Source organism: Macrotis lagotis, chromosome 6 (genome assembly GCF_037893015.1).
Source record: "Macrotis lagotis isolate mMagLag1 chromosome 6, bilby.v1.9.chrom.fasta, whole genome shotgun sequence".
NCBI classification, from domain to species: domain Eukaryota; kingdom Metazoa; phylum Chordata; class Mammalia; order Peramelemorphia; family Peramelidae; genus Macrotis; species Macrotis lagotis.
This window is the reverse complement of record NC_133663.1, coordinates 224,437,314-224,458,745: the sequence shown is the minus strand read 5'-3', so window position 1 is coordinate 224,458,745 and position 21,432 is coordinate 224,437,314. Positions and strand designations below refer to the sequence as shown.

The 21,432-nt window shown below is 34.4% G+C and overlaps 1 protein-coding gene across 3 annotated transcripts in view; it reads right to left on the bottom strand.

Moving 5' to 3' along the window:
- CTPS2 (CTP synthase 2) overlaps positions 1-21,432 on the bottom strand; it is a 122,438-nt gene that overhangs the window by 31,343 nt on the left and 69,663 nt on the right. For all 3 annotated transcript variants that reach the window (XM_074192368.1, XM_074192366.1, XM_074192367.1), the window contains exons 14-16: positions 9,895-9,991; positions 4,744-4,799; positions 3,292-3,388 (exon numbers count right to left, since the gene is read on the bottom strand). In XM_074192368.1, the coding sequence (XP_074048469.1) occupies positions 3,292-3,388; positions 4,744-4,799; positions 9,895-9,991 (250 nt within the window). The remainder of the gene's footprint in view (positions 1-3,291; positions 3,389-4,743; positions 4,800-9,894; positions 9,992-21,432) is intronic.

The following is a 21,432-nucleotide window of genomic DNA, read 5'->3' as shown; positions in this document are numbered from 1 at the left end:
AGGGCCTTAGGACTTTTCCAACTGACTTATATATGTGTTGTCTCTCCCACTGAAATTGAACTATTGGGGAGCAGGGAGTTATGTCTCACTTTTCTAATTGTATTCCAGTCTTGTACATAGTAAGCACTTAAATATTTTATTTAGTCATTCATTCTCAAAAGAAAACAAGCAAGCTATCAAAGACTTTGCAAAAATATTCCAAATCATTAATAATAAGAGAAATGCAAACTAAAATAAATTTTAAATTCTACCTGATAATTATCAGATTGGCAAAGGAACCTAAAAGAGAAAAATGACAGTTGCTTTGGGAAGAGAAGTATGCTAAGGCATTGTTGATGAAGTTGAGGACTGTTTTAACCATTTGGAATATATATCCAAAGTCACTAAACTATGCATACCCTTTGATTTGGTAATATCACTACTAGTCATATACCTTAAAAAAACAAGACCAAAGGAGGAAAAGAACACACACACACAGACATACAGACACACACACACACACACACACACACACACACACACACACACCCCAAACCATTTCTAGAAAAACTCTGTTTTAGAAAAGATGGAAAAGAAAGTGGGTACCCATCAATTATAGAAAGGCAGAACAAATCATGATAGAACAATATAATAGAAATGCACAAGTACATAAATGATAAAAGGGATGGTTTCAGAGAAACTTGGTAAGATTAGTATGAAATGTAGGCAAGTGTGATTTACACAATTACCACCACACTGTTAAGGAAAACAGCTCTAAAATACTTAATAATATACAATGGTTAATCGCAACACCAATAAATTAATGATGAAGCATGCCTCCCATGTCCACGTGGAGAAGTGATCGGAAATAGGTACAAAGGAGGTTACACATTTTCCAGACCTAATCCAATATAAATTTGTTTGTGTAACCACACTTAATTATTTCAAATAAATTCCAAGAAAAGGTTTTTATTTTTGAGTGGAGTAAGGAAGAGTGAGACTGATATTAAAAAGAATGAAGGAGAATCAATAAAACATTTAAAAAATACACAAAATAGAGAAGGAAATTTAGAAGGAGACTTAAAGGGAAGTATTTATAATCTTCATTAAATTTAATATATATTTTTGGGGCAGCTAAGTGGTGCAGTGAATAAAGAACCGGCCCTGCAGTCAGGAGTACCTGGGTTCAAATCTGGTCTCAGACACTTAATAATTATCTAGCTGTGTGGCCTTGGGCAAGCCACTTAACCCAATTTGCCTTGCAAAAAAAAAAAAAACTAAAAAAAATTAATATATATTTTTAAATTCAAACCACATAAAATAGATTTACAATTTTATTAAACAATCTTATTTTCTGGCTTTCAATGTTGCTGTCTGACTAATAAAAAATTATTAAAGTAGAATAAAACTTATTTTTGTACAAAAGGAAAGAAAAATCTCCTCAAACCCTTCCCTCTCAAACTTTCCTAATTCTGTCAAGGGTGCTACCACCCTTTCACTCTCTAAGGTTCATAACTTTGACTTTATCCTTAAATTCTCACTCTCCTCTCACCCTACACATTCAGTCCAGTTGCCAAATCTTGTTATTTCTAGCTCCACAACTTTTCATGCTCCTTCTCTCTACTTACAGTTACCAATTGAGACTAGTCATTTCTCTGCTACAAGGGCTTCCTAATTGATCTCCGAACTCCCATTTCAACTCTCCTCCCTAAGACTCTCCCTAATTCAATCCATATTTGACATAGCTGTCAAAATGATTTTCTCAAGTCAATGGACCTAAACACACAACTCCCCTATTTAATCTCTAATAGTGCCATGTTGTCCTTTGGTCTTGGGTTTTTGGTGGGGTTTTTAATGGAAGCAGAGTTGAGTGACTTGAATAGGGTCACACAGCTAGTAAGTATCTGAGGCCAAATATGAACTCAGATCTGCCTGACTCCAGACCTAACCCTCTATCCACTGTACCACCAAGCTGCCCCTTATCCCCACCCTATAATGCCCTTTAGATAAAAACATAAGCTCTTCTACTTGACTTTTAAAGGCATTTGCAACTTGAACCCAATTTATTTTTTCCAACCATATTATTTATTATATATTATTCCCCTTTTCACACTCTTTGGTCTAGCAAAATTGATTTTCTTTGCTTTCCATCTCTTGACCCTACAGCTGCCATCTTAGTGCCTTGGCATCAGCTTCTGCCATGCATAGAAATGTCCTCCTCACCCATGTCTCTCAGAATCTCTCACTTCAAGACTCAGCTCAAACATCACCTTCTACATAAAGCCCAACCTGCCAACTGCTAAGTGCCTTTCCTCACTAATACCTTGTACTTAAATCTTATATTTACTTAGCATTTGTTCTAATTATACAGTAACTTGTTAGCTCTTTAAATACAAGAATTATTGCATTTTTTGTATTTGTATACTCACTATTTATTACAGTATCTGACACATCACAGATGCCAACTCAGAGTATGTAAAAAATTTAACTACTCATTAAACTGTTCACAGCTTATCACCCCACAATCCCACTATCCCAAGGAACTCAATAATAGAGATTTTACAGAAAACAAAATATTCACATTTAGATAAGACAAAAAAATGGAAGCAAAACAGGTGTCCATCAGTCAGGGAACAGTTGAACAAATGCTAGTATATGGATCTAATGGGATAGTCTTACATCATAAGTGAAAAGAAAAATAATGAATTTGAGGAAACCTGAAAAGAACTGTATAAAGTTAGACAAAGGAAAGAAAGCAGAACCAAAAAATTAAGGACTAAAACCAATAATATAAGTGATAACAATATTAAGAAAGAATTGAACTCAGAGCAACTACAATGAATCATCTCAATCTTAAGGAAGTAGGAAGGAAAAATACTTTACTCCTCTCAGATAGGTGGAATATTGTATACATGCACACATACGCACACATGCACACATACACACATACACACATACACACACACACACACACACACACACAAGGTCAGTCACTGTGGCTATGACTACTGGATTTGCCTAAGTTTTTTCCTTTCTTAGAAGAAAAAGCTGGGGAGGGAGAGAAGAGAGAGGATGGAGATAAATGTTGTAGAAGAAATAAGCATAATATAAAAACTTAAGGTCACAGGGAAAGTTTTGTGAGGTTGGAAGTAGTGGGGGAGAGAGAGAGAGAGAGAGAGAGAGAGAGAGAGAGAGAGAAGACAGGAAAGGGAGAAAGAGGGATTGAAGAGAATGGAAGGGGGATAGGAGAGAGCAAGAGAGAGAGAGAGAGAAAAAAATCTGAACATTTCAAAACTTAAAAAACCTACTTACTTGCCAATTCAACGATCTCCATTCTTTCTCCTTCAACATCTCGACCTACAAACTTCAAACCTTTCTCTTCAAACTGCTGCACCAATTCAGGGTTGACCTGGGTGGGGGGGGGAGTGACTTGAATCATGACATTAGGAGGCTTTAAGCATTATAGCTAAAAAACTAAAGTAATGAATTATCTCCCTCAAGTGAATACTGAAATGACACACTCTACACTGATATGTTCTTAATTGATAGAATAATCATGGACATAATCAGATTCCCTTTTACTGCTATGATTCTTCCCTCCAAAAAAAATTCTATAGTTAAAAGTCAGCATGCTACAACAGAAAAGTATCTGGATTTACTGACATCTGTTCAAATCCTGGTTTTGCCATTTACTTACCTGACTTTGAGCAAATCACTTTACCTCTCTCTGTTTTCTATCTTTAAAACAAGAAAATTTTGTGTAAATGACCTCTAAGGTCCTTTCTGCCTCTAAATCATATAAATTCATTGAGGTATGGGATTAAGGATGGAAAACTGAGTTATGATGTTTACCTAAAAGGTACAGGTATACTGAACTCAGAATAGTCTATATACTAATGTCAACAGGCTATGTACATATTTTGAAAACACACACATAATATTCTAGAATTTATTTCTGGTAAAGAGTAGGAGGAAGGGAATTATCCCAACCTCTGAAGAGTCTGATCTTCTACTCTCAACTCTGAGGCAAAAGCAGACAGTTTGCTTATCATCATCATCATTTATATTAGCTACTTTATTAAATATACTGGTGTATTAATTTATAAAGTATTATTATATAGCCCAAGTGTGAAGGGATGAAGACCTGCAGCATTGCAGTAGCAGTATCAGAGGAGAGAAAGGGAGAATATTAAGTTTTGTTAAACTGGATATGGCGGAGGTGAGAGAAAGTGAGGAGTCAAGGATGATACTTAAGTGGTGAGCCTGCATGATTCAAAGTACTCTACAGTAATAAAGAAGTTTGGAAATGGGAAAATCTTGGGGGAAAAGATCATAAATCTTGGACATGTTGAGTTTAAGACAGCTACAAGCCATCCAGTTCAAGATGTCAATAGACAATTAGAGACTGAAGGGCAACAAAAGAGTTACATGAGTAGATTTGAGAATTATTAGTATAAATGTAATATTTGAATTCATAGGAACTGATGAGATCACCAAGAAAAACAGTAAAAAGGATTAAGAGAAGGGGTAAGGATAGCACCCTATGGGGCACCCAAGGGTTTGAGGTAGGTAATGATTCAGCAAAAGACTGAAAAGGAGTAGTAAGACAGGTTAGAAGGGATCCAAAAGAGAATATTACTTTCCCTCAAATAGTGGTCTCCTTCTCATAGCCAAAAAAAAAAATCATTTTCTTCTGAGTTTCTAGGGGTCATAACTAAAAAAGTACTCACATTCCATAATTGGTTAGAACCAATGATGCCTTACCTCATACCGATGTCTGTGTCGTTCTTCTACACAGTCAACATTCCCATAGAGTTTCCCTGAACAAAATGAAGAAGATTATGAAAAAAAGCAAAGGCAGCCTAGGATCAAATCTACCTAAAATATCTACTACCTGTGTATCCTTATGAAAGTCACTTATTTTAATTTGGTCTTATAATAGTTTCTTCATCTTTAAAATGAAGGGATTAGATTAAATGGCTGACCTATAGGATTCCTTCTAATTCTAGATTAATGATATTGCTATAGAAAGGAAAAAATAACAACAAATGCAACTCCCTACCTAAAAATGTGGAATCATCCACTAAAAAGAGTAGAGAATATAATACTAAATAGATGAAATTATACAATAGCATTTTTCTACATCTCATTTCTAGTACCAGACCTATTCTAAAGTAGTTTCAGAGTGTAATAATACTGGACTTGGGGCCTAAATTTAAGTCCTGACTATGTGACAAAACAGTGATGACCTCTAGAGGCCTCAGTTTCCTCATCAGCAAAACAAATGTGTGTTAACAAAATTCCAAAATTGAAAAGACTTCCAAAGGCCAGCTAAGGCTGGATTTAATGGCAATCAGATCATTTCCAGCTCTAAATCTTATGATCCCTTATATGACATCACCAGGAGTAGCCAGATGACATAGTGGATAAAGTACCAGGCCTAGAATCAGAAGACTCCTCTTGGGGCGGCTAGGTAGCACAATGGATAGAGCGCTGGCCCTGCAGTCAGGAGTACCTGAGTTCAAATCCCGTCTCAAACACTTAATAATTACCTAGCTGTGTGGCCTTGGGCAAGCCACTTAACCCCATTTGCCTTGCAAAAAAAAAAAAAAAAAACCTTAAAAAAAAAGAAGACTCCTCTTCTTGAATTCAAATCCAGCCTCAGTTACTTACAAACTGGGTAAGTCACTTAACCTGTTTGCTTCAGCTTCTTCATCTGTAAAAATGATCGAGAAGGAAATGGCAAACTACTTCAGTATCTTTGCCCAAGAAAAACCTCAAATGGGGTCAGGAAGAGTTGGACATGACTGAAAAATAACTCAAAATGATATCACTGATGGTAAAATAAGATGATCACTAATGTTCCTTGATTCTGAATCCTTTTACCTATAACCTCTTTAGAAGGGTGATCTCTGAGTTTGGTTAAATAACCTCCCATTCAAAGTTACTGCAAAGAAGCAATTTGTAAAACTCACCCAAATATCATGTAAATATAAGCTATTTACTATAATTCTCAAACTAGATAATTTACATAAAAGCACTTTGAACTGAAAAGCACCATATAAAATATGTTATTATTCTCAGCAGAGAATATGCACTCTTAGAATCCTGAAGCATTTCCTGATGAGAAATTCACTCTACTTAATAAAGGAGAATAATATATGTTAAACTCTAGGAGCTGAAAGCACTCTTCAGAGATATGAATGTAAGAGCAGTCTAGAGAATTACAGACATAGTACTATGTCTTAAGTGTTTAGTACTTTAAAAAAAAGTGTAGTTAGCTCAAAAAAATACTGAACCATAATAGATTTAATTCTACCCATCTGCCTAAAGTATTTATCACTGTATACAGAAAATTATTCTAGACACTAGAGAGCAATATAAAAAAATTTTAAAAGACGTGATCTCATTGCTACACTGATTTCTTTACTTTATGGGTTTTTTTATGGGTTATAGATGCACCAGAGACTAACAGCACAGAATTAAGTTGGGGGGTCATTTTGGGAAGTAAATGTCATTAAAATATCACAGAAGGATGACAGTGACTCATAAGTTTCAGCAGCGTGTAAAACATACTCAAACTAGCTCGAACATGATATAATTTATGTACACACACACACACACACACACACACACACACACACAAAGATTATGTTAGGTTAAACCAATATTATTTGGACTCTTCTGCTTTCCTTCAAGATTCAACTCAAACAACACCTTCTGACTTTCCCTAGCTGCCAACAACCTCTGAGGTTGGGTCATCTTGGGTCATTTTGTATGTATCTTGTATATCCTTATTTATTTACATATTGTCTACCTTGTTAAAAGATAGGTTCTTTCTTATATGAAAAACTAACAGTGAGCAAAACCTGACAACAGCAATGTTAACTACTCGGATCAAGACTAGGCTCCAAGACATTTCCAGTGGATACTTGAGTGAAAATGATATCCACCTCCAAAGAGAAAGACAACTGATGAACTCTAGATTAAAGCACACTTTTTTCCCCCTTTATTTTTTCTTGCTTTTTGGAGACAATATAGCTAATATTAAAATATGTTTTGCATAATTTCACACACATAATGACCATCAAATTGCTTGCCTTCTCAATGCAGGAGATGATGGAAGGAGAGAATTTAGAACTGGAAATTTTTTTTAAATGAATTTACAAATGAATAATCAAATAAACAAAAAGGTAAACTCTCTGAGGACAGGAACTATTTAGCATTTACCTCCCTAGCACTGATTTCAGAACCTAACAAAGAGCAGGCACTTCATTTTTGTTTGTTAAAAAAAAGCAAACAAACAAAAAAGACTACAAAAATAAAAATTTGTTGACTAACTCCTTCTACAACACAACTACCCGATGACTTGGTAGGTGAGTCTTTCTGGATAGAGAGCTGTAGTTGTTGTTGCTGGGTCGTTTCAGTTAGGAACAACTCTTCATGATCCCATTTTGGGGTTTTCTTGGCAAAGATACTGAAGTGGTTTGTATTTTCCTTCTTCAGCTCATTTTTACAGATAAGGAAACTGAGACAAAAAAAGTTAAGAGACTTGCCCAAAGTCATATAGTGACTAAGTGTCTGAGTACAGATTTGAACTCATGAAGATGACTCCAATTCCAGTGCTCTATCCACTGGGTCACCTAGCTATTATAGAACCCGATGGTCAAATAAATCACTACCCCAGTGGCCAAGTCCACCATCATAAACATCTCTAAATTTAGTAAAACTGACCCTTGGCTAACAAACATTTAGATTACTGCTAAGCCCAGACTCAAGTCTGCCAGATCTAACATTCCATTGCTGTGACCTTTGAGGACTATTTTAGGATTACCTCTAAAGGCCAATGTGGCATAGAAAGAATGAAGATTTCAGTGAAAATATTTTCTGCTCAACCAAAATTTCATCTATCCTTCAACTCCCAGCTGTCATGAAAATGTCCCTGATTATTCCAGTTCTTTGATCTTTTCTACTAGCATCCACAGCCTACACCAAACAACATAAATAATGACAATACCAACAATTCTAACTGTCATTTAGAATTATAAAGGTTTTCTCTCATAACCACCCAGGGAGGAAGCTAGATTATCCCAAGAGGATAGAATGATTAAAGGTTAAATACTATGCTGTAATATTCTCAACTGCTTCATGTCTGTCAATCTTAAGTTCCCTCAATTAAATCATAAGCTTGCAAAGGGAATCTTTTCTATCTCACTGAGCTAGCATATACTTCATATCTGGGGATATGCTTTTTTCCAAGATCCTAAAACATCAGATTTTCCCCACAGATACTGTATTCTTCAATTGCTATTGGGGGTGGGGGGAGTCCTAAACAATCTTCCTACACTATTTTTAAATAACTGTGTTTAAATTAAATTTACAATGTTTTTACTGGAATGTGGAGAGTTACATGACCCTCAAAATGATCCTCATACTTCAGGCATAGATATCCCTTTTTCCCTGAACTCAGTAGATTCAATCTAAGCTTTATCAATAGCGGGGCAACTAGGTGATACAATGGATAGAGCACTGGCCTTGAAGTCAGGAGCATTTGAGTTCATAGTCAGTCAAGAAATATCAATAGCCCATTTAGTTCAAATAGATCCTGGGAAATATTAGTAATATTAATTAAGTAATATGAAAGGTATAAACGGGGAAATAGGACAGAAGGAAATACACAGTTAGGAATCATAACTGTGAATATAAATAGGATGAACTCATCCATAAATGAAAATACTTTATAGTTTATGTCACCCTACTCTTTCAAAAGTTCAGAACAATATTTATCTGCAACTTAGTCATGAGAGAGATTTCTGACTTTACTCCTTTGCAGAGATGGAACTCTGCATCAACAATGTTATTTATTATACATTTCTCAGACTTTTTATATGTATTGATCAGATATGAATTTTTTATCTCTAAAAACATTTTTAATAGTCAGAGGATGCAGGTATAAGTTGACTCTGACAGGACAATATTTAAAAAAAAATAAGGGGTGAGAGAATTGCACTGGAAAAAGGGAAGGGAGGGCAGATTGAGGGAGGCAATGGTCAAAAGCAAAACAGTGGTGAGGAGGGAGAGGGAAAGGTATAAACAGGGGGAAATATGATAGAAGGAAGTACACAGTTAAGAATTATAACTGTGAATATAAATAGGATGAACTCACCCATAAAAAAGAAGTGAATAGAAGAATGGATTAAAAACCAGAATTCTACAATTTGTTCTTTACAAGAAACATATTTGAAGCAGAGAGATACACAAAGAGTAAAGATAAAAGGCTGGAGGAGAATATATTATCCTTCAGCTGAATTTTTTTAAAAAAACAAGGGTAGCAATCATGGTCTCCTTACAAAAGTGAAAAAGAGATTCAATTAAAAGAAATAAGGAAGGAAACTAAATCTTGATAAAAGGTAGAATGAAGTAATATCAATACTAAACCTATATGCACCCAATGATATAGCATCCAAATTTCTAAAAAACACTTACATGAAATAGTTCTATGAAAAAAAAGGATAATAATGGAAACTATGGTAATGTAAAAAATACAATACATCAATAAAACCTTATTAAAACCAGGCAGAGGGATAGCACAGTGGATAGAGCACTGGCCCTGGAATCAGGAGTACCTGAGTTCAAATCCAGCCTCAGACACTTAATAATTACCTAGCTGTTTAAATTTTGGGGTAAGCTTCCTAGAAAAAATGAGACTTGAGCTACGACTTGACAGACAATTAAATAGGAGTTAAATGGAGAAAAGGGGAGTGAGAAGCCCAGAAAGAGGATCTTAGTAAATGTATAATAATATAATCAGTAGTAGGGGCAATCATCTTTTGAGATAATAAAGATATATAACAATATAAGCAGTTGTAGGGGCACTCATCTTTTGCCATAATAAAGAAACCTATGATAACTTACTCAATATAGAGTCTTCTGTTTTGAAAACTGTTGTTCTTTTTCCCAGTCTCATTGTTCCTCCCATTTCACCAGGGTGATGCTCAGGCATATCAATCACCTTAAGGAAAAAAAATATTTAATTGTGATTTCATTAAAAATGTTTAAGGAAATATAAATATAAAATATTTAAAATAAAGTTTCATAAATACAAATATTTGGATATTACTACATATAAATAAGTATATAAACATATAAAACTTCCCAGTAAAGGTTTTCTAATTTTATTTCTTCAACTTAACACATAAACAATGATGCATATCTATTTGATGATGCACATTAAGTTTTGTTTTTCTTTTCTTTTTCTTTTTCTTTTAATTTTTTTTAATGTTTTTTGCAAGGCAATGAGGTTAAGTGGCTTGCCCAAGGCCACACAGCTAAGTAATTATTAAGTGTCTGAGGCTGGACCTGAACTAAGGTACTCCTGACTCCAGGGCCGGTGCTCTATCTACTGCGCCATCCAGCTGCCCCTTTTCTTTTATTTTTCAATGGGAAAAGAGGAAGAGGGTGAGAGAAGGAAAATGTTTGATAATTTTAAAAAATTTAATTTAATTTTAAAATTACTATAATGTGTATACATAGCTCTCTTAATTCTACTTTCTTCACTTTAGATGATTTCCTTTCTATATTTCTATAATCTCCACTTGAAATGACTTTAACAGTAATAAGATTATAATTAATGAAAACAATAACTTTCCAAATTTCAAGAATACAAAGTTTCACCACCATGGGCACAACCTCCACTAACAATGAACATAATTTTTCCATCACTTAGTCAATATTTGTTGAAAGTCCTATGACCAGAAAATGTTCATCTCCTAACCTGACCCTGAGCCCCTCTAAATTTTACTAGATTAGTTTATAGATAAAAGTCACATAGTTCCTCACTGGATCCATACTCATTATAACCTAACAAGAGCTTCAGCATTGATGTTATGTAACCTTTAAGAGTCAAGATTCATGGACAGAATGTTTTGTAAACTGTCAAACATGCCTTGAACATGTTGGACCCAAGGGAGGGTTCACTCTGGAGGGGAGGGATGTAAAATGACTGTGATATTATGATAAAAGGCAACAATAAAATATTTTTTAAAAAAACTAACTTTAGTTAACCTCTACAAGAACACATTCTATGGGCGGCTAGGTGGCGCAGCAGACAGAGCACTGGCCCTGAGTTCCTGAGTTCAAATCCAGCCTCAGACACTTAATGATTACCTAGCTGTGTGGCCTTGGGCAAGCCACTTAACCCCATTGCCTTGCAAAAAAAAAACACACACATTCTATTATGGAGGTTGCTCTGCTTTTAGTGTAATAAAATATTTAACTAGCAAATGATCTTATGTTGTGATTTTTCAGACAATAAAAATCTGTCCCACATCTTTACATATTCTATTGCTCAATCTTCCCTTCATGTTTGTAGTGAAAAGATCACTAATTCTGTCTCTGCCACTACTGCTAGTGCAATCTGACCTTTCAGGGCCTTAGTTAAATAAAGCTATTGGACTAGAATCAGAAGTATCAAACTCTAGGAGACCAGATTAATATGTGGTTGGAAAATATTTAACAAAAATAAATAAAAATAATAATAGTTAATGTTATTTTGAAGTTTTCTAAGTCAATATGGCCCACAGGGATTTATTTGAGTTTGATACCATTGTATTATATGACATCTAAGGTCTCTTTCAGCTTTAACATCTGAAATTGTTTATTACATTACCATATTATTAATATTATATTCTATTATCACCCTAAATTGTTTATTATATTACCATTTCAATATTATATTATCATCCTAAATTGTTTATTTTTACCATATCAATACTGTGTATTTTCATCCTAAATTGTTTATTATATCAATAATATGCTATCATCCTAAATTGTTTATTATGTTGCTATATTATTATTATTATTATTATATTTGCATCCTAAATTTATAATATTACCATATCAAGTAGCCTACCTGCTGTTAGTCCTTACTAGCTTCTCATTCAATTCAAATCATCTCTTCTAAGGTTATTGCTCTTTCTCATCTTTACAACTCCCCTTAAAGGACCTGATTATTGGCATTGTATATTTAGATTTTATATTTTCACTCCAACCTACATTTACTATGACTATTATTGCTTATATCACTTTCACTCTCCTTTTCTTCCTAGTTCCAATGCCTTCCAGATTGTTGTTGTTCAACCTTCAGCCTCAAAAAGGACCAGTGACATCAGGAGGGTGATGTCTTGACTTGCAAATAAATTGTATCAGTGAGGCAGAGCTATGCAAAGTCATCAGCCTCACTCTTTCCTCCAGTTGTCAGAATCCAGTAGCAAGACTGGCCAGGACCTCAGATGCAGAGGGATATCTCGGCCTTTTTCCATTTCATTCTTCTCACCTATGAAAAAACTCTATCAATTGGTCCTGTGAAGCATGTGAAGACATTAGCTGATGTCTGCTTTTTGCTTTGTTTTGCTTTTTTTACAAACACATCAAGGACTGTGAGAAGAAGCATTTGTTCCAAAAGTATAAGTAACCAAACCTATTGCTGCTCTTAGAAACAGACTTTCTCTTTTTTTTTTTTGCTAGGCAATGGGGTTAAGTGGCTTGCCCAAGGCCACTCAGCTAGGTAATTATTAAGTGTCTGAGACCGGATTTGAACTCAGGTACTCCTGACTCCAGGGCTGGTGCTTTTATCCACTGCGCCACCTAGCCACCCCAGAAACGGACTTTCAAAGAAAGAACTACTGAACAGTCAATCAATTTTGAAGATTGCTTATAAAAAATTTTTAATAACCTTGGACTATTTTCTGCCTATTATACTCAGTTTCTGAATCAGTTTCTTCAACCCCAGAAATTTACAAATTAATGTAAATGTATATGAGCCAAACAAAACAAAACAACAGATATTTATAAGATGTTCTGTGCACAAGGTACTATACTAGATGTTAAGACAACAGTAACTGAAGAAGCACAGATAAAGGAAAACCTAATTATTTTTCTTTTCATTGTTTGCATCCAAACATAGATATGGCATGATGGATAGAGTGCTGGGTCTGGGGTCTAGAAGACTTATCTCCTTGAGTTCAAGTCTGACCTCAGATAATCTACTTGTTGTGAGACCCTGGGCAAGTCATTTAATCCTATTTGCATCAGTTTCTTCATTTATAAAATGAGTTAGAGAAGGAAATGGCAAACTACTCCAGGATCTCTGCCAAGAAAATCTCAAATGGGGTCATGAAGAATAAACAGACATGATTGAAAATGACTGAACAATAATATTCTAATTTTTTATTCTGGCTTCTCTATTTAAAAATATCATTCATTTGGGTTGCTTCATTGGGACCTTCAAATCTTATGATTTTTTGAAAGAAAAGATCTTTTCCCCACTGTCTACTCAGGAGGGATATTCTGCTACTCTTTTCAATGGCTCCCCAGGATTTTTTTTAAGATCTCTGAACCTTATGTTCTCAGGCATAAAGCAACATTCTTCATTAATTAAAAAAAGATCAATAAAACTTTCCTGCCAGATAAAGTAACTGACTCTGAAGTTAATTCTTCCTTTCACTTAGTACTCTCAGCCTTGACCTTTCTTTCTGATTCTCTTTGCCCTTTAGTAGTTATTAGCAGTTTAGCCTTTTGTATAACTAGTTTATTGAGTAGCTAATGCTCTCACTCATCTCACCCCAATTATATTTAATCAACCAATTATTAATAGCAGCTAGGGGGTTTAAGTATTTTCTAGGAAACTTCAGATAAGGCAGTTCCACCCACTATAAACTCACAAGTGAAAAAAAGATAGAAGGAAATCTAATGCTTAGTAAGGAGCTCTGTCTTCTTGAAGACAACCCCATGTAGCCAGTTATACCCTAATAATTCTCGCATCTATTGACTTAACTATGCAGTAGTTTGTCTACTTCGCTCCTAAGATGATCCCTGTATATCTTTGATAGCTGACAAAAACAATATCCACTTATGCAAGGTTATATTATAGTCATAAGCTATATAGCTAGAAAGAATAAAAAAATATCCATATTGGAAGAGAAGTCTTCCAGACTGCAAAAAAAAAAAAAAAAAAATCACCTGAAAATTCTATGGGGAATTTTTGCCCTATTCTGAATGGCTAAAAGATAGGTCTTGGGGACTTTACTTCCTTTTTATAAGTTTATTAAAGCTACTTGGGGCCCTGATAGGATTGCCCAACTTTTCAAAGGGAGCCTATTAGTTGTGCCTTTATGGTACAGTATTGATTCACTCAGTCCACTGACTTTCAAAGAGCAAATAAATTGAATTCTGTTTTGAAATGAGGACACAGGAAGGGGGACAGGGGGTACCAAATTGCAGCAATGGTTGGTTCTTTGATCAAAAATAGCTGTTTTAGTAATAAATATTTGAGAAAGTGAAGATGAGACAAAAGCAAGACTAGGGAAGTCCTAACTTCAACTAAATTCTCTAAAAGAGGTGAATGTGAGGTTAAGAAACTGAAGGAAAAGTACAAGTGAAAGTACAAGCAGAAGAAGCAGCTGTTTGGATGTCTATGCTACACTTGTTTGAAAAGATAAAAAAATTAAGGAAGATGAATTAATTTTTAATTTTTAGATTAATTTGACACTTTTTAAATAATAAGTGCCAAATTACCGTTGGATCATTGTTATATTGTTGTTAACAAGAATATGTGTTTAATTGCAGCTGATATATATGTAGTTCTTTACAGTTTGCATTAAATCAGTACAATAATTCTGTGAGCTAGGCATTATTATCTCCATTGTACATGGGGAAACTGAGTCTCAGAGGAGTTAAATGATTTGCCTGGGGTCACATAGATACCAAGTATCTGAGGCAGAATATTATTTTAGGTCTTCCTAAGTCTATGTATTCTCCTGTGCATATATTAGAGATAATCGATATAAATATATGTGTAATATGCATGTAGACACATATTGACTTATTTACAGTTATACGCATGCCACATGCACAGGTACTTGCTAGTACACAGAGAAAAGTATATGCATACTGTATGTACATACACAGTTATGTCTATAATTTGGTCAACTGGTGAAGGACAGTTTGGTAGACTTATTAATTATGTTTGTTTCTCATTATAAGCAAACTACCTAATTTATTATTTAACATATATAAATGTCAATAAGTTAATTTATCATTTATTTCATAAGGAAAACTACTGTTTCTCTTTATGAACTCACCTGGTGAGATAGGTTTTTCTAAATAGAAACATAATTGTTTCTTTGGAAGGACTTCAGATTGTAAGCTCCCTGGGGGCGGGAGCTGTCTTTTCCTTCTTTTTGTATATCCAGTGCTCAACATACAGTAAGTGTTTAGTAAATGTTTATTCAATGAATGAATGAATGAATGAATCTGAGATGGAAGAAAGATCCATATACCATCTCAAGCAATTGCTCTTCACTGGGAAAGCTGAGAAAACATCCTCATTTATGCTTGAATTCTATCCCTGAATTCCCATAAGAGGAACAACCTGAATCTAAAACAGAAATGTCTTGGTTACACATTCCACACTCATAGAAACCATTAGACTCCCACAATCTTCCTCCTGGAAACTCTGGTTGTAGCAATAGAATAAGCATAGTCTGATCGCTAGAATGGGATCACCTTTTGGAACAAAGCCACATATAGTAGAAAAAGGAAAATGGATGAATGAGTAACTAATATAAATGACTTTACAGCTTTAGTCGATGTAAAATTTCATGTAAAGAGCAAATAACCCTCATTAACCTTTACCACTGCTTTCTGCAAGTTTACCTAATTTACTGCTCAGTAAGAGTGCAATGGGTTCAAGTCATTTACTATGACCCTAACTGCTTTAAGCAAAGTCTAAAGGAAAAAAATTCTCTTATCATAGATTCCTGAACAGTTCTTTGCATATGGAGGGTGAAAATTTTTTCAAAAGCTTTCCTTATTGCTAAATGACTTGGTTTACCAATCCTTGCCTTCATTCTTTAAACTACATAACTTTGAATGCTTTAGAGAAATGAAAATATTTAGAGAATGTTCAGGAAGTTTAGCCTTAGAATCTACCAGCTCTCTTTTAGATATGACTTCTCACTTGATTATTTCTAAAAAAATTCATTTCATTGCTCAAAGAAGAAACTGCATATACATTCAATACACACTCTAGAAGAAAAAGGAGAGAAGAGGGACAGGGGGGAGGGGATGGGAGGATATGGGTGATAGAGGAGTAGATCATAGGAGAGTATAGTCAGATATAACACATTTTCTTTTTTTACTTTTTGCAGGGTGCTGGGATTGGGTGGTCTTGCCAGGGCCACGGGGCCAGTGGTTGCTAGTTCTCTGGGGTGGGATGTGAACTTGGGGCCTCTTGGCCACTTGGCTGCCCCACAGCACATTTTGAAAAGGGACAGAGTGAAAGGAGAGAGAGAAAAAATATAATAGATGGTAGTGGGGAGGAATGGATGGAAGGAATTAAAATTAGCAACAACAGTTGTGGAAAAATATTGAAGTAACTACTATGATGGACTTATGATAAAGTGATTCACCCAGGACAGAACTGATAATATCAGAAGAAAGACTGAAACACATTTTTTTCTCTTTCTTTTACTTTATTTCTCATGAGGTTGTATATTTTTGCGGGGGAGGGTTATTATGTTTACTCTCAAACAAGAATATTTTAGTAATGTGTAAATAAATTAAAGAAAAATTTTAAAAATTTTAAAAATTCATTTCATATTTTATATTTATACCTAGTAGCTTACAATATGAAATACTGATATTAGTCTAATATTTAAATATGCACCAGCATTAGACCATTCAATGCTATTTCATGGTAATCATGCCGCCCTCCTATTCTAATGGGATTCCAGTAGAACATAAGTTCCCCAAGGGAAGAAACTGCTTTATTTTTATCTTCTGTCCTCATCATGTAATATAAAACCCAAGAAGAAAGCTTATAGGATGAAGTATAAATTTTTCATTCTGCCATTAAAGACCCTCCATAAACTAGTTTCATTTTACCTTCCCCCAAAATTCAATGAATCAACAAGTATTTTTTAAGCCCAAATTTAGGCAGGGGACTTGGAGGTTTAGACACAGACAAATACAATGACTCAGTCCTTGCCCTTAAGAAACTGATTATACTTCAGGATTCACTTTTTAAAATCTAAGCTAACATCTTCATTATTCCCTAAATATGCAGAGTTTAATCCTACATTGTTGCTTTCATTCAAGAAGTCATGCTACCCCAGATCCCAACGCTAACCTTCATTCTCCTTATCTAAATGTTATTTTTCTTTAAGGTCCAGGCTAAAGTCCCTTCCTTCATAAACCCTTCTCTAATGAACCACACATATCCAGGTACTTAATTACCTCCATTTTTGTACTTTATCATACACTAAAAGAGAGAACACCTGGTTTGAACTCCAGGTCTGCCACTCACTGACAAGCTGTGCGAATTTGGTATGTCCCTCGAAATCTCTAGGTCTTATTGTCCTTGTCTATAAAAGGAAAGTATTAAATTACAGAATATCTCTAAGTCTATGACCCTATATTTCTAAAACCTCATAAATCTGAAATTATGCAGTATGGTTTCTCTCTTCATTGACATAGGTCAGAAACCTTTAGTAATTTAAAAGAAGGCTTCAGAGTGTTGCTGTCTTCAGAAAAATTTACTCATTCCTTCCAGGCAACATGAAGATGGGTCTCTTTGAGCCTAATTGACTGGTTCTTGGATATCAGGTTTACAATCCAAAGTCCTTCCATTTGAAAGAAACTTAGCAGGGTTTGTGCTTAGCAGACACAGTCTTTGAGAACCCAGAGTCCCTTCTACAAATGATGGATCATTTTGTGATTCTTTAATGAGTTTTTATATATTTTTTATTCTTTTAATAAGCTTTTAAAAAATTTTAATTACTCTGAAAAACAGTACAAATTAGAGTTGGTATTTGATTCAGGGAGACCTAGGTTCAAGTCTTACTTATGACACATACCAACTATATGGCTGTAGGCGAATCACCCAGCTTTTCAGTGTCCCCAGGCAACTCTCCAAGACTATGAGTGGCAAGGCAAGTATTAATCAGCACTGAAAGAGGAATTTCCACACCAAAAAATTCTTATATCAATAAAGTTGTAGATCTAATATATATATATGTATATATATGTACATATATATACATATATATATATATATATATATATATATAACCCCACTCAGACTAACCCCATAAGGGAAAAAAATCTCCAATTAAATTTAGAGGTGAGTACTAGATCTTCTGCTTTTTCTATGTTCCAGTATTTAACATAGTACCTAGCATACAGAAAGCACTTACTAAATGTTCAGTGATTGATTACTGATTATATTCTTTACAGGGTTTCTACCACCCATGTGGGTTGAGCTAGTTCTTTCTCCTTAAAAAGGTACTCTTTGAGACTTAATTGACTCAGGGGACTAGAGAATGAAAAAGCCACAAGTTGCTCCAACTACTCCCTGATGTGTAACCTGATGACCACCAAAGGCAACTCTGAAGCGAGGAAGCTGCCCTTAGCTGAATCTATTCAGTATCCTCTCCTTGTTCAAATCCTTCCCTTGTTATAATTAAGTAAATCTTTTTTTTTTATTAGCTGTTGAATGAGTTACAAGTATCTCATCCTTTTCACCTTAAACCACCAGGGGACTAGTCTGATCAGCCCTATTCTGCAGTAGTATTTCCCCTGCTGAAAATTCCACCTTTCATTCAGTAAACAAAGTATTAAGTATTATATTAGGCTAAAAAAAGGTATTAGACTCTAGGAACACAAGTTACAAAGACAAAGGTAAAAAACAGCCCATGACCTCATGAAGCCTACATTCAATTGGAATTTTGTTATAAGAGAGAAAGTAGAAGTAATTAGAAAGAAAATGAGATGATAATATTACAAGTGGAAAAGGGAAAATTTAGAGAGTCTTACATTTTTTTAAAATGACCTAAAGAACTTTGTTAGCATGAATTCACTGATGACCGAAGTTTTTTTACAATGGTGTCTTTATAGAGGAATGCCAGATATGTGTATAAATTATATATGTGTGGGTATAGCTAGCTAGAGATAGAACTAGAAATATGGATCCTTTTTTCCCCCAGACAAAATTACAACTATCTTTACCAGGTGTTTGTTCCTGAAAAAAAAAAAATTACTCCTTCCATGACTGGTAACTAATATTGACATTATCACTGATAGTAATTAAGCCTCAACACACTTCTTGGGAACAATTTTTTTGATATGACAATATTATTCTAAATGGTGGTTTTTCAGCTGTTTTCCAGTCATATTTGACTATTTGAGATCCTTTGGTAGATACTGGAGTGTGCCATTTCATTCTCCAGTTCATTTTATAGATGAAAAACTGAGGCAAACAGGCTTAAATATCTTGCCCAGGATCACACAGTAAGTTAATGTCTGAGTTCAGATTTGAATTCATGAAGATGTCCTTCCTAACATTCAGACCCAGCACTCTTTCCACCATGTCACTTAGCTACCCTATGTGATTAACAATATGTTCAAATTTTTAAAGGAAGACAGTGGAAGAGAAAATGTTATTTAATTTTAGTTATTGGATAAAGTTACAATTAAAAAGCATGGGACTCTAGCATAATCCACCACTCTAAAAATATCCAGAACTTTTTGACCATCTTGCTGTAAGGTGATTAATTAAAACTAATTAAAACTTCGAGGCAAAATCAGAATGTGTGTGGTTTACATCAGAGGTGTCAAACATATGGAGTAAGATCCAAAGCAGATAATAATGTAATTAGGAAATATTTAGCAAAATAAAGATACAAAACATAATGAACATAAATATGTGATTTTCTAAATCAACATGAAAAGAATTCTTATGTACAGTTTAGAGGCTACCATTTTTATCTTAGTTTAACACCAGTGCTCTACATAGCATAGTGGACAAAGGGTTGAATTTGGATCAGGAATACCTGGGTTCATGTAGTAGGCAATTATATTGAACATTGGTTATTAGAACATAATCATACTACCAGAGACTTAGTGTGAATATCTGCAAAAAAGAGTTCAGAACACCTACCTCAAAAGGTTATGGCAAAGGAATATATATATTCATAAATATTTAAAAACTGTATATGAATGTCACCTATATTAAGAGAGTCCTAGTGAAGTAATGGGGATGAAGTAAACAGTACTGGGCTTGGAGTTAGGAAGAGTTAATTTCCTGAGTTCAAATCTATCCTCAGATATTTACCAGCTGTCTGACCTTGGACAAGTCATTTAAACTTGTTTGTCTCAGTTTCTTTAACTATTAAATGGAGTTAGACAAGAAAATGGCAAACCACTTTAGTATTTTTGTCAAGAAAATCCCAAAAGAGACAGAGCTGAAAAGTGACAATAAAAACAATGAAGTAGTAGATAAAGAGATGGTCATAAAGTTAGGACAACTTGGTCCAATTCCTATCCCTGATATAACCTGGTTGTGTGACCCTAAGCAAGCTATTTTTCAATTCTCTATAACTAAGAGTATAGGATAGAGAAAAGACACTGGGGTAAATTGGTGTACATTGAGAGTTCTCTATGTCAATGAAATCAGAGGGCCTGTCCCTTTTCCCCAAATGTAATTATTCCTTTTGTTATCCTTGCTTATCCCTAGTTAGCATGTCTTTCACATCAAGTACTCTGGTAAACTTGAATAAAACAGTGAAATGCTAAGCAGAGAGGCAAAGATTCCATACTGAAAAGTCTGTTATCAAGTCTGTGTCTACAAGGAATTATAGAGAAGTCCTACAGTGGTGTGTATTTACAATAGTAAAGACAGAATGAAGAGGAACACTCTTGAAATTTCAAAGGGTGCTCTGGGACAACTTACAGTCAATCAGAGAAAAATGATCCTGGAAGGTATTTATTCCTTCACAAGAATGATACTCCAATAAAAGAAAATTCAGATTTCCTGGGAAAAGCCTAGAAGCTCCCTAGAAGATCATATTACTTCAAGATGAACAGCAATTTATTTATAAGGTTTATTTTTAAAAAGCTTTAGGGAAAATCTATAAAGTATATTCTGAGAGGAAGGAGAGAGTTGGAGAGAAGGAAACAATTCACTAAAGAATCTAAAAGTTGGAATCATTTTTCCATAATATGCAAGTAACCAAGAGACTGAACATTAAAATTTAGGCAATGCAAAAAAAAAAAGAAATATAGCAATTTTTAATTGAAAATTGAGTTATTTTCCCCAACCTTCAAAGAAATGATTTCAGAGAAGTTTCTTTTCTTCATAAAGAAGTCAACCAAGCTTGAAAATTCATTCAGAGTGCCCTCTGATGATTATTTCCAATTTATCTCACATATAACTTTATTTGTACACAACTGTTTGCATGTTTATCTTTTCCATTGATTGTGAACTCCTTGAAAGAGTTATCTTTTATATTTCTTTATATATGTATATACATATATATATATATATTTCTTTGTATCCCCAGTTGCTTAGCACAGATTATATGATAAATGTTTATTGACTGACATAACTAGTCAGTA